The sequence below is a fragment of the Eretmochelys imbricata genome, chromosome 9, assembly GCF_965152235.1.
Source record: "Eretmochelys imbricata isolate rEreImb1 chromosome 9, rEreImb1.hap1, whole genome shotgun sequence".
In the NCBI taxonomy this organism is placed as follows: Eukaryota; Metazoa; Chordata; order Testudines; family Cheloniidae; genus Eretmochelys; species Eretmochelys imbricata.
In genome coordinates this window covers 77,272,212-77,290,444 of record NC_135580.1, presented here as the reverse complement: position 1 = coordinate 77,290,444, position 18,233 = coordinate 77,272,212, and the positions used below count along the sequence as shown (strand labels likewise).

The window sequence follows — 18,233 nt, the reverse complement described above, 5'->3', positions numbered from 1 at the left end:
GGAGGGAGGAGGCACACACGTGGTGGCAGCCCTCCCTCCCCAGCACCCACCACAGGGGAGGTGAGGGGGCTTCCTAGACCTGAGAGGGGCCGAGTCCCTAGGAACACATGCAGTGACAGTGGTGCAGGGTGAGTGTGCTGCTGGGGGCCGGAGAGGGCTGGAGGGACTGTGGAGTCCTTCTCTCTGGCCCCAGCCCCGGGGCAGCCTGCCTGCATCCCAAACTCCTCATCCCCAGTCCTGCCCTACCCCAGAGCACGCACCCCCAGCCAGAACCCTCACCGCTGTGCACCCCAACCTTCTGCCCTGAGCCCCCTCCAGCACCCTGAACCTCTCATCCACGGCCCCACCTTCATCCCTCACCCCCACACCCCAACCGTCTGCCCTAGCCCTGAGGCCCTTCAGCCCCAGCCAGAGCCCTCATCCACCACACCTCTGCCCTAGCCCTGAGCCCCTCCCGAACCCCCAGCCAGAGCCCTTGTCCCTCCCCACCCATGCCTGCACATTGTGCAATATAGGGAAACTGTTAAACGCTTACTGTTTCCAGTCCATTTTTACATTATTTTAAAAAATATATATTGACTTACAAGGCAGGTTGGGGGTGGGACTTGGACCCATTCTGGGCACCACCAAAAATTATGTAAACCTGCTGCCCCGTGCTTACCCATGCACATAGATATGTCTTGACTGCTGAGGGTAAGTACTGGCGCCCTCTCTGCTGCTCTCTCTGTCTCTCTCACCGGCTGCTGTCCCTGCAGGTCCTCTGTTGCCACTACTCCTGGAGGTCAAGTATCAGAGGGGTAGCCATGTTAGTCCGGATCTGTGAAAGCGGCAAAGAGTCCCTTGGCACCTTATAGATTAACAGATGTATTGGAGTATAAGCTTTCGTGGGTGAATACCCACTTCATTGGATGCATCAAAAACTTATGCTCCAATACGTCTGTTAGCCTATAAGGAGCCACAGGACTCTTTGCTCCTACTCCTGGAGGGTTGGCCCCATGATGCTAAATCATGCTGTCTTTCTGCAGTGCTACCAATAAGGGGATCTTTGTCTGCTCTTAACAAAGAGCGTATTTCATCTTTGCTTTATATTTTTATTGCTTTGAGCAGTGTCAACAGGGAAACATTATGCATCCTATGCTTCAGTCCATTTCTCCCTAAGACTTGCTTATTTGGACAAGGTGAGCTGCATCTTTACCTGCCATAGACTGTGCTGTAATTCCAAAAGGAAATAAAGTTTGGAGGGGCAGCTACAGCTGTTAGCAGTATTCTTCCAGTCTGTCTTTGTATTACTCGACATCTCTCACAGTGGGAAATTAAAGCTATGGAAAGTCTTTTATGGAAAGTATGTGTGCCTGGTCTATAGGGAAAAACCTTTATAGTGCTGTGAGCCTCTGCCTGTTACTCCTGCCCCTTCATCATGCCTTAGACAGCATCCTAATTGAGAGCTCCCTTAGCACCAACATTCCATATTCTGCCACCATTCGTAGTCTGATTTACTATAAGTAGTAAGATGTATATTCTCAGACAAAAATCTCCTGATGATTGAAATAAGGTATCAGTGATTTACTGAAAGAATTTACAATACTGTAATTTGTAATTACCAACATGTCAGCAGGGGGCGCTGAGCAGGGAGTTAGGTCCCTGCTTTTGAGGAGGGACTCCTGGGTTCTAGGCTGTACCCGGTGCTCCTAGGCAGATTCCTCTCCCTTGTATAATGGGGATGAGATCAATGCCATATCCAAGCCGCCAGCTCCCAACCGTTAGGGAAGAGTTAAATTAAGGCCAGGCGAGGTAAGGCGGAGTCCTCCAGCTGCCCCGCCTCCAGGCCTTGTCTGGACAAGGAGCCAGGCGTGTCGGAGGCCGTGGCGGCTCCGCCCCTGCGGGCTCCTCCCCCTGGCCGGGCGCTTCGTGCGGCTGTTCTGGCCGTAGAGCCTGGCTGCGGCTCCGGCTTGGGGTTCCTCGGGCGAGGATGGAGCAGTAGCCAATCTTCTTTTTCCTCGCAGGACTCGCCTGCGGTGGTACTGACCATGAGCTCCGAGCGCAGGGAGCACGCGACGCCCCAGTCTGACGGAGGTGGCTGCGCCTGTGGCCGCCGGGGCAGCGGCGGAGGCAGCTGGCGCCTCTTCCTGGGCTTCTTCGCGCTCTCGCTTGCGCTGCACCTCCTTACCCTGGGCTGCTACCTGGAGCTGCGTTCCGAGCTCCGCCGGGAGCGGGACCCCGATCCCACGCCTTCTCCCCGTCACGGGGGTACCACGGCCGCCCAGGGCTCCGCTGGCTCGGCCAGCCTGCAGCGCCTCGCCGAACCCACGGACCGCCGCCAGCAGGTGAGTCACGGGCACTGGGGAACAATGGGGTGACTGGAGCTTGGAGGTACTAGGAGTGTGAGCACGGGGGCGGCTTTGCGGGGTGTGGGGGTGGACGGGAAGTACAGGGCAAGTGTCTGCACTCCTTAGACAGCCGGCGTTTGTGCAGCTGCTCTTCAGGGCTGATCGATTCTGTCTTGGAGACAGGTGAGGGTGGCTGGGCATTGGGGAGAACGTCCTGCTGCTTGGCATGCTCCCTTCTCGATCACTGTGAAACAAATTCTCTGCCTTGAAGAATTTCTCCGACTCCCCAGCATGATGTTAATGCCCCTTAATACTAACGCTGGGGCTTCTGTTTCACCTACAAGGGTGAATTCCATCCAGTCCTTCGCCCGTGTTAGGGCTCTTAGCACAGGCTTGGCACAACCTGTTTGGAAAGGTGAATCTGGTCCGTCTTTCCTTCCTCGAAGCAACAGACTTAAGAACGTAATGGCTTGTGGCTGCAACTTTGGAATATCATGCATGCCTCTTCTGGCCAGGTGGGTGCATGCTTTCATCATATTCTGATGGAGGACTATAAAGATCTTTGACCAAACATTTCAGGGGTAGGGAATGAATGGGTGAGAGACCTTGTTGCTGTCTTGGGTTAATAGGAAGGAAAACTCTTGTCACCAATTACAGAAATTCTAAAAGTGTTTTATAATGCTATACACTCAACCATTTTAGCCTTGTGAGGTTTTGTACTTCAGATGTATGTTTAGATGGACCTTTTCTCTCCACCCCCACTTCATCATTTTCTTTGCTGTGAATCTTGGCAATTTAGTACAATACATGCCTGAAGGGGTACTTCAAGTGACAATTGTCCTGATAAATAATAGAATCCTTCCCGAGGCTCTTGCAACAATTTTCTTATCTCTGGCTTCTTCCAGACCTTTTCAGCAATTCAGGAAGCATTAGCTTTATCACTCTCCCGTATGGCACTCACTCTCATGAAAGTTGAATAGCTTTAAAAGAAAAAAAAGTCTGATATCCTTCATAAGGTCCTGATCACCTGTTTGATCTTTATACTCCAGCTACCTATGCTTTTAAATACGGGATTGAAATTTAGGGAATTTTTTTTCTGTTTTCATATAGTTATTGATGTTAATCAAAAGGTCACTTATTCACTTAAATCTAACACACTTTTTAAAAATGAATTGAATGGTTTCGTCTACAACTGCTGTTGAACCCTCTACTAACTTCGGTGCCTTTAAATTACACTTTCTATGACAAAATGTGTTTTCTCCGCTGTCTTCTGAAAGGTTGACACTAACAACTGGGGAAATTGACTATCCAGAGGGAAGGAGAAACTATACAACTGACAAGACAGAGAAAACAAAGATATTTACTTACCTTTTAAAATGCTGTAATCTTAGGTGTTAATTGTAACAATAGTATGTATGTAATGATCAGACAGAATAAACATTCTTTAACTGATTGTTATCAAATTTTAACTGCTTAATTTTAAGGTGGAGATTATATTTATATAATTCTTTTGCCTCCACTCATATCACTTTTCTTGCATCCCTTTTTGTGTGCTGCTCTTTCCTCTTCTGGTTTGGAGTGTCTATTGCTTTTTCTCCCCTATTGAGCCAAAGTGGCTTTTGTTTTTCAATAAGGATGGGGAGGAAGGGCTGCTCTATGCTAATAGCTGCTGGCCTAACTGGCTGAAAGGTTGACTGGGGCAATAAACTGGATTCTTCTCTTGTTTTCCCTCCACCCTCATTTTTCATGCAACGCCATTGAAGGAGGTGGAGTCTGAAGCCACTCTCCCTGTCTTTTACTGCCATAGACTGAGTGGAAATGGGGCTCAGGCTCCTGCTCATCATGTTCAGGTCATCACCCCATATGTGGAGTCACTCTATAAACAATGGCTAGTCAGTAAGGTTGGGGAAGGCAGCCTGCTTTTGTTTAGAATAATTTGATCCATCTAGTTACTTGACTTTAGAACTGTATATTCCTATGGTTGGAGGTGGAATGGTGGTCCCTGCTGAATGTAAACTCCAGTGACACATTCTCCTTCCTGGGTAAAAAGCACAATTTTGGGTGAAGGGGTACTTGTAAAGAAAGCTATTGTGTAGCAAGCATAAAGCCCTGCTTCAGCCCATGTAGGAGATATTACAGTTGCTGCCCTCCTCATTGTAGAAAATACATAGCCCTGAAAAATCCATGTATTTGGAATAAATGTTTCCACTACTTGGCAGTTGACCATAAGGCATCAATCTCACTGTTCAAGTCTCAACAAGTCTTCAGTTTTAATGTACTGTACCTGAACTACAACTGATTATGGGAAACAGACTTTGTTGTAGCTACAAACAGTAAAAATAAGCTACCTATTGAACACAAAGAAAAACTATGGAATTCTAACAGTTTTTCATTCTTTATTTTAAGCCTTGTCAATGTAAAATGAATTGAAACTGATTATTTGATATCTTAAATCTTTAGATTGCCTCTTTCTATATTCAGCTGTACAATATTACTCCTGCATGCTTGAAGTTCCTCAGGGGCCTTCATGCGAAATGAGATGACTCTTAAAAGCTATCTGACTGAACAAGTGTACCATGAAATAATAAAACAGTGATTCCATTTAACCAGATTAAGTAGTTAAACCATATGTGCTCTGTTGTATATGGATTTGGGGTAATTCATCAGTTTGGATACAGACTGAGGTCCAATATTGTCTGTGCAGTTGAAACACTCCAGGTAAGTTAATAGTCTAAATATGTTCATTCTTGTATAGCTGGGCAGTAGAACATTAAAATGCTTGATTATGATGGAAATATTCTAAGTAATAATGAGAACATGCAAACGCCAATTTAAGGGACAGTATACTACACTTTTGTCCTTGAAGTGCCTACCTGTAGGTAACTGAACAGTATGTGCATATTCAGAGCATGGTGCCTTTGACTATATATATAACTGATAATATTCAGGAATACACTCCCCTCCTTTTCACCTGTTTTATTTTGTTTTTTCAAGCTCCTTGCAAAGACAAAGGATTACTTCAATCTTTGTGGGAAAATAGATTAAATTTTAAGGCATGTCGTTTTGTATTACGTAACCACAATAGTTTAGAGCGTGTGTAAAATTCTGTAACTAAAAATCAACACCAACTGTGCTAAGTAATACAAAATATGCAATAGACTTCTTCATTATGATTAAGGTTTCCAGCTGCTTTATAAAACAGAATATTAGCCCCATTTAAAAAGTTATGATGTAACCACAGTCCTATCCAGATATTATTATAATATAATAATCCCAAATTATCAGAGGGACTGTAATATTTGTTGAAATTAAATACACTATACACTTCTCTGATATATCATCTGTTGCTTACATTCTTTTCTGTATGTCCAAATAGTAATAGTAGCTAGCAGCACCCTGTTAATGCCATCAGAAGAAAATAAAATTGAGCAGGCTATTTTTTAAAAAAATTACCAGTGTTTTAAAACTAACATTATTCCACAGCATTTACAATAATCATTAGATATCAATCTCTAAACTAGTTTTAAATATGCATGGTTTTACTTCCAACATTCATCGTGCTGATAAATTAACACATAGTGTGCCATGAATATACAAGTATTTATAATCTATCACACTTAAAAACATCTAAATGGAAATCTTATTTCAGCACAAATCTAGAATGATTACACCTTGTATTGATTATTGAAGTCATTCAATCTGCTGTAAATCTGTACAATTTTGATTTTTTTTTTTTTTAAAAAAAGGTTTCCTGCATTTTTGGGGAAGGAATCTGCAGTGATGGTCAGCATAGATACCTTCATTGGACAGAACAGGCTCTTGGCAGGAACCTTGTTTGGCTGAGCTCCAAAAAATGACCTCGTGACAGGAGAGAGATTTGGCAGCTTAATAATTGTGCTTTCCTAGCTCACATGGTAGTGAAACATGTAACTGCATTTAATTTCAGATACAAGGACAGCTCTTTCATGACAAAGGTTGAGGAATTGCAGTTCCTAACTTTGTCCCAGTCGGTCCACTATTGTTGCATCATCAATTTAACATCTAGGTCAGCAGTTTGGTAATGCTACTTTACCTTTGACTTTTAGATTGCTTCCATTTTTTATGTTACATAGCATGATTTGCTCAATAAGGCCTTGAATCGTAGCCATGACACTGCACAGGTAGGTGTCCAAGCTAAAATAGTATAATACAAGCAATCTGTTCAAAACAAATTGCTTGACTATAGAAATAGTTCAGTATCTATGCTGTATTTGAGTTTGGCAGGCACTTCATGACATAGTGCACATTCAAAGAATGGACAGCAGGTAGCATCACAGATGTAGGCTTAAGATGTGCTAATTAATTCTTCAAATATCTTCTGTCCAAATTAATTTCTACAATATTTCATTGTAAAGAAGTCATTAATGTGGCATTTGAGCCCTGCAGCATGCACTCAAGGCTCAGTTATTTTGAGGGGTATCTTGAATTTTGCCTTTCTATTTCCTGCATTTGCTGACATGCACTGTAAAGTTCTAGAATACAAATAGTTGCCTAATTTGGTTAAACATCACATCAAAAGAAGGATCAGATTGACGCTTGCATTACTATCTGTGCATGCTTTAGATTTACTATTTGACTGAATACAAATACAGTGCGCTCCATTTATAAGAATCACCTGCATAAAGTGATCAAAACCATTGGGACAAAATCATTCCTGTACCTAAAATATTCCACTTGTAAGAATCAACCACGTGTAAGAATCAAGTTCTCCAGGACGGATGTGAGTCTTATAACTGGAGTATACTGTGTTCCCTGAGATTTTTGCTTCTATAGAGTAAAAAGAGACCTGGGAAAGCCGGTAAAACAGCAAAAGTCCTTTAATATAAAGAAACTCCAAGTTACTTTTGTGTGCTTCTGATAGGATCTTGACTATAGTTATCGTGAAGTCAGGCTTATGTTTTATGAACATCTGAATGGGAAGGGACTGAGACTAGTGTAGCCTGTTTCTCCAGGCAATGTTTCTTAGGTATAATCTTCAGTTAACCCCCCATTGAAAACGAAACTCCCATCTGTACTGCACTATATAGACTGCAGTGACTTAAATCAGTTTGAAACCTTTGTGGTAGCTCTTTTCTCTAAGAAATTACCTCAAGATAAATCAGAGAGTGAGAACTCTGTTAAAGAACTGTATCTCCAGTAATTCCCCCTCAAAGTAGTCCTGAAACTTGCTCTAGAATCTAGTTTAAAAACACTAAATTCTGTTTGAATCAGTCTGTTCCTTTGCATATAATCTGAGTAATTCTTCTGAATAATTCTCTACTGACATCTAGCAGGCGATGGATTTTGAAGCCTTGCTTTTAATGAATGTAAGGTGGGACTGTTGCCCCCTTGCAACTGCCATGGAAGAAACAAAAAGCATCCTATTTCTTGGAGTTAAATCAACTATCCATCAATTATGACTAAGGATACGATTCTGTCATGGAGGTCGTGGATTCCGTGATTTTTTTTCCAGGACCTCCGGGACTTTGTCTGCAGCAGGGCTGGAGCAGCTGTCAGCCCCGGGGCAGCAGCCACTGGAAGAGCTGACCAGTGGCCACCCCAGGGCTGCCGGAGCACGGGCTGGAGGTGGGACTGCTGAAGCAGCTGGCTAGTGGCCCTCCTGGGATTGCTGAAGCAGCTCGCCAGGGCTGGCTCAGCTCCTCTGGGGCTGGAGCAGCAGCGGTCAGCTTCTGCCACAGAAGCAGTTGTGGGACTAAAGCAGCTGCAAGACCTGGCAGCGCTCTGTTTGTTCCTCTCCGGGTATTTTTAGTAAAAGTCAGGGACAGATCATTGGCTTCCGTGAATTTTTGTTTATTGCCCACCATCTGTCCCTGACTTTTACTAAAAATACCTGTGACAGAATCATAACCTTAATTATGACACATCAAATCTTTTCCTGAGGCATTATGACCTACTTAGTGAGACTTCCTAATATGTAATTTAGTCGCTATTAGAGCTTCATATGGAAAAAAAAAACATGCAAAAGGAACAATGTGGTCACCAGTGTCTACCATTATCAACATAGAGGATATCTTCCTCAGATGTAGCCTTTGGATTAAAGGCCCTCTTGTTTGCCTTTGGTGTATAAATGTACTGCTAAGTTTAAAAAAAAAAGAAATGGGGGGAGGAGGAGAGATGGAACGTTGGTTGGGTGTCAAGTTGGTATAAATGCTAAACAAAGGTATTCTCTCATGTCAGTATCCGCAGATTTCTAAGGTAACTTGTGTTTTTTGTTCTGTTTTCTCACTGGTTGCATCCAAGCAGTTGTTGTTCTGGTGGTAGATAGATTTATATGAAATCAAAACTACAGAGAGAGCAAACTCTCCTCTTTTTACCACTGATGGGCATTATCATAGTAGTTATTGGGAGATATATTAATATGTCATTTTTTGCAACAGACCCTGAGTATCATTTAGGTTTTCAGCTATGTATTCTAACACACTTTGTCTGTTTTCTTGGTAAGGCAGTGGAGGTGTAGAAATGAGACTTCTGGGTAAGAATAAGATTTGGCATGTCTACTGCAAAATGTTACTTAATAACATTGCAACAACTAGATTGCCTGGACTAAATACAACAGGAATAACTACCTGTGCTTGGAAAGGATTCTTCCACAGCAAGGAACCTTGCACTGTTCCTTATGTCACTTCATTGTCTTGGCAATAATGTGATAGTAAAGGATGAGAATTCCTGATCAAATCAACTTGGGGATGGAATGATTATGGTAGACTGGCTTTTCTGTGGGGGAAAGGACTGTTGGTTATACAGCGTGGAAAGACTTGATATTGCTGTCCTCATACATAAAATACAATACAAATTTTGGTACTAATACAAATACGTGTCTTCTAAAATCTATCTTTAAATTCTGTGGTGGACAGCAATTTTTATTCAGAAGTCTGAAATAATATTTTGAATTTACTCCTTTCAAGGAGTTTATCCCATTCCTATCTTCAACACATTTCACTAGTATTGTAATATTTTCAGAGATCATCTGCACATCTCTGTATAAAACAGCTGTATTCAGATATCTGTGCATTTTAAGTATTTCATTACAATTTTGGTTTAACTACAATTATATAATTGTATTTGCCTGCATCTAGAACTCTTCTTCAAGATGTATTGCCCATATATGTTCTCTATTGTTTGAGGTGTGCATAGGAGGGATAGCTCAGTGGTTTGAGCATTGGCCTGCTAAACCCAGGGTTGCGAGTTCAATCCTTGAAGGGGCCATTTAGGGATCTGGGGCAAAAATTGGGGATTGGTCCTGCTTTGAGCAGGGGGTTGGACTAGATGACCTCCTGAGGTCCCTTCCAACCCTGATATTCTATGATTCGATTCACTCAAGCTGGAGATTTCTGATCAGCAGTAATTGTTGGAGTGGCACATGAGCCCTGAGTATCCTTGTGCTTCTGAGGGCATAAAGGGTAGGGCTACCGCAGCAACATCCCTCAGTTCCTTCTCACTATATGGGGCTACAAGTTGGAGCTCACTTCTAGAACACTTTGCAGCCTTCTATTCTGTAAATAGCTGTAAATTGTTAGTGGTAGGTTAGGTTTAGTATAGCAATTTTGTAGCATTTCCTTTTTCCTGTTGGGAAACTGTACGTATTTTGTATCTTCCTTCCTGGAAGGTTTTTGGTACCAATTTAGTCAGTGTGACTGACCATAAGTTCCTGGAATTCAAAAGCTACCCATTTTGTGAGGCAGTGATGCTATTAAATGATGGCTACACAAGATATTTGACCTGCCTTGATGAAGGGCATATTTCAAATACAAGCTCCATTTGCAGAGCATTTACCAGGAGGACTTGGTGAGCATGGGAGTCTCACCTTAGGATGTTCATCTTTGAAAAATCAATGCATCCTGTCTCTGACCAATGCCTCTGGTCTATGACACAAGATTCCTTGCAGCAGAAACTAAGGATGAGAGAAGTGCTTCTGTATGTCTGTCTTCAGAGACTGTTGAAGATGCTACTGTGGCCTGGTCAATGCGTAAAACTTAATTCAACATAGTTATGGCATTCACAGGTATGAAAAATCCGCTGTAGCTTTATTGATGGATGGGTGTATTGATTAACCAATGCAGTCTAAGACTTTGATCTGTAAAAATTCACTCTCCTGAGGGCTACAGCATCAGGAATATTATTAGTATTAAGAGACTCTAGAAGCACACGAGAAACAAGACCGGTTTAGTACAAGTTTATTTATTAACAAATCCACTAAAATACAATAACAGGGAGAGAGAATTCAAAGTGTTTAGCCGTATGACTGACATCACTTAACCACTTCAGGGTCCATCAGCAGGCTATATCATCCTGGTATCTCCCTGTGTGTTTCTTCCTCCCAGCACACAGGCTGGGCAACACCTTTTATCCTAGTTACACTTATGCCTGCTAGACTCAGACATATGCATAAGGGTGTCAACCGCTTTTTCCATAATTTCACTTCCACAACCCATAAACTTTGGGGTGCTCTACTTTTCATGGGTTATTCTCTTAGTTCTCCTTATTTTTGTTAGCATCTACATGGGCTAGTCTCCATGGTAAACTGCGGTTACTGCAGAATTTCTCATGATGTTACAATTGGGTGTCTTGTCTAGATCAGTGCTACTCAAAGTGGTGGTCCGTGGACCGGTGCTGATCCGCGAGCCTTCGGCTGCCGGTCTGCGCGCACATTGGGGGATAAAAAAAAAATTGCTGCTCCCCCACATCAGATAGCTTGAGAAGCTCTGGTCTAGATGATTACATTGTGGCATATTTTCCCAAACATTACCCACTGGCATGTTCTTTACAGTAATCTTATAACTTAACTGGTGCAAGGTTATTCCTGGGTCACCTACTTACGTCAACCATCCTTAGGCCTAAAGCCTAGTATGGCTAAGCTGAAATCTTACAGGCCTCAGCAGGCTTTGCATTACAGCTTTACTTTGCTTATATACCTAATACTCTCATCGCTCATAAATGCTTGTCAACCTTATACTCCTATGATCCTACCATATTTAAACCTAGCCATCACACATTAATTATTCTTAATCACACCAATAAATCCTCGATTAAATGAAACAAATGGGTACATCACCATAACTATATTGACTGAAGCCTGGTGTAGACTGCTAGGTTGAGGGAAAAATGTCTCTGTAGACCTAGCTACTGTCGTTTGGTAAAACCTCTCCTATTGTGGTAAGCTCTGTTTACACTACAGGGTTATGCCAGCATAGCTATGCCACTGTAGTGGCTGTAGTGTAGACATGACCTGAATCTTCTGGCTTGAGGAATCCCTCTGAACACAGAAGTAGTGGGAAGCATCAAGTCTATAAGAAGAGATACAGATCCCTTTCTCTAAGCGTGTCATCAAAACCCCCAAACCTCCAGATCATCTGACCCAGGGGTTGGCAACCTTTCAGAAGTGGTATGCCAAGTCTTCATTTATTTACTTTTATTTAAGGTTTCGCGTGCCAGTAATACATTTTAACGTTTTTTAGAAGGTCTCTTTCTATAAGTCTATATATTATATAACTAAACTATTGTCGTATGTAAAGTAAACAAGATTTTCAAAATGTTTAAGAACCTTCATTTAAAATTAAATTAAAATGCTGACCTTACGCCTCCAGCCTGCTCAGCCCGCTGCCAGCCTGTGGTTCCATTCACCTAGGCCAGCAGCAGGCTGAGTGGGGCCTGCGGCCAGGACCCTGGCTGGCCAGGGGCCAGCAGCCAGAATCCCAGACTAGCAGTGGGCTGAGCAGCTCAGCCCGCGGCCTCTCAGACAGCTGCCAGTCTGGGGTTCCATCCGCTGGTTCCTGCCAGCCAGGGTCTCGGCTACCGGCCCCTCTCAGCCCGCTGCCAGTCTGGGATCCCGGCTCTGCCCACATAGAGTGGGTACCTACCTTCTCCCTGGTTCTAGCCCATTCTCTTCTTCTCTCTCTCTGCACTGAGCTGAGGGTGGGAGTGCACTGAGCACAGGGCTGGGGGTGAGGGAGCAGGCTGGGGGTTAGGGTCTGGCCAGGAGCTAGAATGAGGGAGGGGGCTCAGGGTTGGGGCAGGAGGTTTGCGTGTGGAGTGCTTACCTGGGCAGCTCCTATTTGGTGCGAGGGGTGGAGGTGGGAATGTGGTGGGGGGTGCAGGAGCTCCCATTTGGTGCTCAGGGTGGGGGTGGGAGTGTGGGGGATGCAAGAGTCAGGGCAGGGGGCTGCGGGTGTGTGAGGAGGGCGCAGGAGTCGGGCATGGGGTGTGGGGGGGTGCAGGGGTTAGGACAGAGGGCTGGGGGTGTGGGCTAGGGTCGTGGGGGTGCTTCCTGCCCAGAGCGGCTCACGGCAGGGGGCTGGAGGGGATATGCCCTGATTCCACCCCACGGCCCCGGCCCCACGGCTCCATCCCCACCTCTTCTCCTCCTCCTCCCCGGAGCAGCAAGCGTGCTGCGGCTCTGCTTCTCCCCCTCCTGTGCAAGGGCCATCAGCTGATCGGTGGCAGGAAGAGGAGGAGGGGCAGGAATGCAGCACGCTGGGGGAAGAGGCGTGGGTGGGGGGAGCTTGCCTGCCCTGCTGCAGCAGCCGGCAGGACCAAGCTTCTTCACCCTGCCCCCACTGGGGGTGGGAGAGCGGAGAAGAGCGGGCTGGGGTGGGCAGGATTTTTAATGGCACGCTGCTGCCTGCCGGGGTCCCGGCCTGGGTTCGGCAGCGGGCTGAGCAGGGCTGGCGGCTGGGACCCGGCAGGCAGCAGCGTTCCATTAAAAATCGGCTCGCGTGCCGTCTTTGGCGTGCGTGCTGTCGGTTGCCGACCCCTGATCTGACCTATATGGCAGCTCAAAACTTCAAAAAAAGTTCCCTGAGCACCCAAACCACTACTGGATTGGAGCTAATTTTGCCTTAGACTTACCTCAGATCTTCTCCATAACTGTATCAGTGATGCGGGCGACTTGGTACAGTGATTGCATGACCAGGCACTGGTATTGCAGTGGTCTCACCAGGTAGCCAATGTCTAGTGCGCCTATGGCTCCAATGAGATTTTGCTAGAATCAGTATCTTGTGGCACCAATCTTATGCCTTCTTTCATTTTACAGTACCAAAGTCGTCATTGGCCCTTTCAAGTCTGCAATTATATCTTGCTATCTGAGACCTCTTTGTTACTGAATTCTCTATTTCCCCCAGCACTGCCTTCACTCCACTGTACTCGTACCAAATAAGAGTGAATTCTAGTCTGATTCCCACTATTACAAAGGTTACAGCTTCTCATTTTCATGAGGACTTCTCCTCCTTTACCTTATCTGTTTCTGAAGAAAGCGGAAAGCCTTCCCATGCAAAATATGTGTATCTGGACTCCCTGGATCACTACCCCTCAAATATTACTAAAAACAGGAATCCAAATGGACTCAGAACATTGGTACCCACTTTCTTGGTCACCAGTGCCTTATTTTTCAGCATACCTAGAATTTCTGGGGTTCTTGGGGAACTAAATCTTCTTCTCCTAAACTATCAAGAAGGGAACTCTCATCTCTACACTAAGTGGAACCAATTCAGGAGGTGTCTCCTTTGAATGAAGTATTGCAAGTGAAAGACCAGTCCATCCTTGCACATATCAAGAAGTGGTAATCCCAGAGCCATCATCAACTGCACAGCCAAAAGATTTTTCAGGACTTGGTGAGGAGAGTAGCCTCAACTCTTGATATTCCAGACCACATAAATTGCTGGACGCTGCGCATATTTCAGCACCAGACGTCTAGCTCTCCCAATCCTGAAGGGTTTCTTAGACCAAACAAAAACTCTGTATGGCAGACACCCAGCTTTTTTAGCTCTTACTTTGAAGTAAGCAGGCTGATGTATCATCCAGTGGGTTTGAACGATTTTATATCCACCCACTACCAGGCTGCTTGCTGACAGCAGTGAGATCTTTCATTGGCAGCCACTATCAGAGATCTGCTCCAAAGGACAAGGAGCCAAAGAGCTAGACTTCTTCAGTAGCAAGTGGTGGTCTACCTGAAGACAAATTAAGATTGCAGATTACCAAGATGCACTGGTCAAGTTCAGTTTTTATTAATTGGGAGTTGATGTTAACATTTATTGCTAACTTGCCTCAGGACTCGAGACAGGAATGTAAGTCCATTGTAGTAGAGGGCCAGACAGCTCTCCAGTACAATTGGTAAAACATAGGTTCATGGCAACATAATGTTCAGGCCTTCAGAGATTCCTAGAGAATTACAGACAACTGTTTGAGGACCTCCTCTTTTGAGGGTTGTCATTTGTTTAATGATGAGACAGATGATGCTTTTCACACCCTCAAAGAGGTATGAGGTACTCTGTGGTTGCTGGGTATATATGCACCAGCCCCTAAATGTAAGCATTTTTAGCCCAGAGGCTTACTATAGATAACTAACTCACTTAACATCAGTGCTTACCTCCAGAACCTCCTAGAAAATAACAGAAGTTCTCTAGGAGAAAGTCCTCATCAGCCACAAAGTCATCTCTCTCCCACCTCCTTCATCTTTTGAGACAACAAATTTGACTTCTCACAACTTACTTTTGGATCTTCCTATCCTGTCTCCTCCCTTTTGGGGATCTTCCTGTCTCACTTCCATTTGTGGACTACCATTACAACTGATTGATGTGTACTAGAAGTTGTAGAAGTGGGTTTATGTGATCCAATTTCATTTCCCTACCCCACCCTCATCCACCTTTATTGTTCTTTTTCAGGGTTCTTTTTCAGGGACCTTTCCCATTAGAGCATGTTAGAACAAGAAGTCCAATCACTTCTGGCTCTGAATGCAGTAGAAGACTTATTAAATATTCTGATATGGGGCTCTCTCAGTCTCTCATTTTGAAGCTGTTTTGCCATATATAAATAGGCATTGGACTAGCGCAAGAAAGTGGGAGCGAGTGAGTGAGTCTGTAGCCTCCTGGTTAGGGCACCCGCCTGGGAGGTGGGAGATCCAGGGTCCAGTCTTGGCTCCAGTGACCCTAAGCATTTCCCATTGCCTAGTTTAGGTGCCTTTCTCTCCCCATTCACTGTATAGAGAGCCTAGGTACCTAACTCGGGGTTTCTGGATTGTGGGGTTGTTCCTGTGACTTTTCTAGGTGCTTGAAAGTTAGGCATTGCCATGCAGTGTGTGACAATGTCCAAGTCTCTTTATGAATATGGGCCAAAGTGCCTAGCTGTTGTAACAGCTTGCTTTAGATGGCTGGGGATCTGGGTATTCATAGATTCCAAGGCCAGAAGGGACCATTGTTATCTGGTCTGTGGCCTCCCATATAGCACAGCCCACAGAACTTCCTCAGAATAATTCCTAGAGCATCTCTCGTAGAAAAACAGCCATCTTGATCTAAAAATTGTCAGTGATGGAGGATCCATCAAGGATCACAATTTACGCTTTATTTAAAGTCTGAATTTACATCTAATTTCAACTTGCAGCCCTTGAATCATGTTATATCATTCTCTGATAAATTGAAGAGCCCATTATTAAATATTTGTTCCCCGTGTAGGTATGTATAGACTGTAATCAAGTCACCCTTTAACCTTCTCTTTGTTAGGCTAAATAGATTGAGTTCCTTGTGTCTGTCACTATAAAGCATGTTTTTAATCCTTCTCTGAATCCTCTCCAATTTATTAACATCCTTCTTGAATTGTGGGCACCAGAACTCGACACAGTATTCCAGCAGCAGTTGCACCAATGCCAAATACAGAAGTAAAATAACATCTCTGCTACTCGAGATTCACCCGTTTATGCATCCCAGGATTGCATTAGGTCTTTCTGCCACAGTGTCACACTGGGAGCTCCTGTTCAGCTAATTATCCAACATGATCCCCAAAACTTTCTGCATCCCAGGATGGAATCCCCCATCCAATACGTATGGCCTACATTCTTTGTTTTCAGATGCGTACAATTACATTTAGCCATACTAAAACCCACATTGTTTGCTTGTGCCCAGTTTACCAAGTGATCTGGATTGCTCTGAATCAGTGAGCTGTCCTCTTCATTATTTACCACTTACCCAATTTTTGTGTCATCTGCAAACTTTATTCGTGATTTTGTGTTTTTCTTCCAAGTCGTTGATAGATGTTAAATAATGTAGGGCCTAAAAAACATCCCTGCAGGACTCCACTGGAAACAGACCCGCCCAATGATGATTCCCTGCTTAGTTACATTTTGAGACTTATCAGATGGCTAGCTTTTAATCTATTCATTATATGACATATTAATTTTATATTCTAGTTTTTTAATAAAGGTGTCACGTGGCACCAAGTCAAATGCCTTACAGGAGTCTTATTATATCAATAGTACTACCTTTATTAACCAAACTTGTAATTTCATTAAAAAAAATACCATGTTAGTTCGTCAGGATCTGTTTTCCATAAGCCCATGTTGATTTTCATTAATTACATACCCTTCTTTAGTTCATTATTAATAGTCTCTTATCAGCTGCTCCATTATATTGCTCAGGATCTGTGTCAGGCTGACTGGGCTATATTTACTCAGGTCATCCCATTCACCCATTTTAAAAAGTGGTACAGTATTAGCTTTCTTTCATTTTCTGGAGCTTCCTCAGTGCCCAAAGACACTGAAAATCAATGGTCCAGTAAGCACCTCAGCATGCTCTTTTGATATTCTTGGATGCAAGTTATCTGGACTTACTGATTTAAAAATGTCTAACTTTAGTAGCTTCTGTTTAACATACTGCAGAGATACTAGTAGAATGGAAAGAGTTATTGCAAAACGATGAGACTGCATCATCCGTTTTTTCACCCCCAATACAGAACAGAAATATTTATTGAAAACTTCTGCTTTTTCTGCATTATTTTTGATAATTCTACCATTTCTGTCTAGTAGTGGACCAATACCATTGTTAGGATTCTTGTTGTTCCCAATGTTATTTTAAAAAGTGTTCTTATTGTCCTTAATTCTGCTGGACATAGATTTTTCTTTGTGCCCATCGGCTTCTCTTATCAATTTTCTACAATTCTGAACTTTCCCTTTCTTCTATCTGTTATTTATATATAATTTTTTGTACAGTTGCCTTCACTTCCCTGCTGAATCAGGCTGTTTTTTTAACTAGACTGGGCTTCTTCCTAAATTGTGGATTTTGTAGTGTTCTTAAATGATTGCCCATTATCGTTCACATTTTTCTGATTAAATTCTTCCTCCTACTGATTTGGCACATAATTGTTAAAGCACTGTGTATGTGTATGCATATGTAATATTACTGGTCTGGATTTAATTCTGTTTTCACATTATAAATGTGATTTAAGACATGATCACTTGTACCTAAACTACTATTGACCTGTAAATCTCTGATCAGTTGCTCATTATCTGTTAGGACAAGGTCTAACCTAAAATTCCCCTGTGTTGGCTGCAACATTTTTTGAGTTAGGAAATTGTCATAGATAGTATTTAGAAATTCCAAGGATGTTTTAGTACCGGATAGCATGAAACCTCCAGAATATGTCACCCAAATTGAAATCACCCATGATCTCAGTTTTCCCCCCGCTACATATTGTAGATGGGCACATCAGGATGACAGCTTCCTTTTCCCTAGTGTGATTTGGTGGTCTGTATCAGACACTAACTAATACCCCGTCTTTCGCTTTATCTGGCAGGCCATTGATCCATAAGTATTCAAGATCATTTTCTTCTGTGTTATCAATGACTCAGAAACAGGTAATGGTATTTTGATATAGAGTGCCACTCCTTCTCCTTTTTTGTCTCCTTGTTCCTTCCTAAGTAGGTTATAACCATTGATTTTTAACATTCTAATCATACAGATCATCCCACCAGGCTTCAGTCATACCAACTAGATTGGATTTATTCTATTAAATGAGCAATTCCAATTGTTTATAACCCAAACTCCTGATATTAGTATGTAGGCAAGTTAAGAATTTATTCTCTTCATGTCCTTTGGTTCCTTGATT

The 18,233-nt window shown here is 43.4% G+C and overlaps 1 protein-coding gene across 1 annotated transcript in view; it reads left to right on the top strand.

The window, feature by feature from the left end:
- The first annotated feature begins 2,027 nt into the window (after window positions 1-2,027).
- EDA (ectodysplasin A) overlaps window positions 2,028-18,233 on the top strand; it is a 186,628-nt gene continuing 170,422 nt past the window's right edge. Inside the window, exon 1 of the mRNA XM_077827034.1 lies at window positions 2,028-2,324. Within this exon, the coding sequence (XP_077683160.1) occupies window positions 2,028-2,324 (297 nt within the window). The remainder of the gene's footprint in view (window positions 2,325-18,233) is intronic.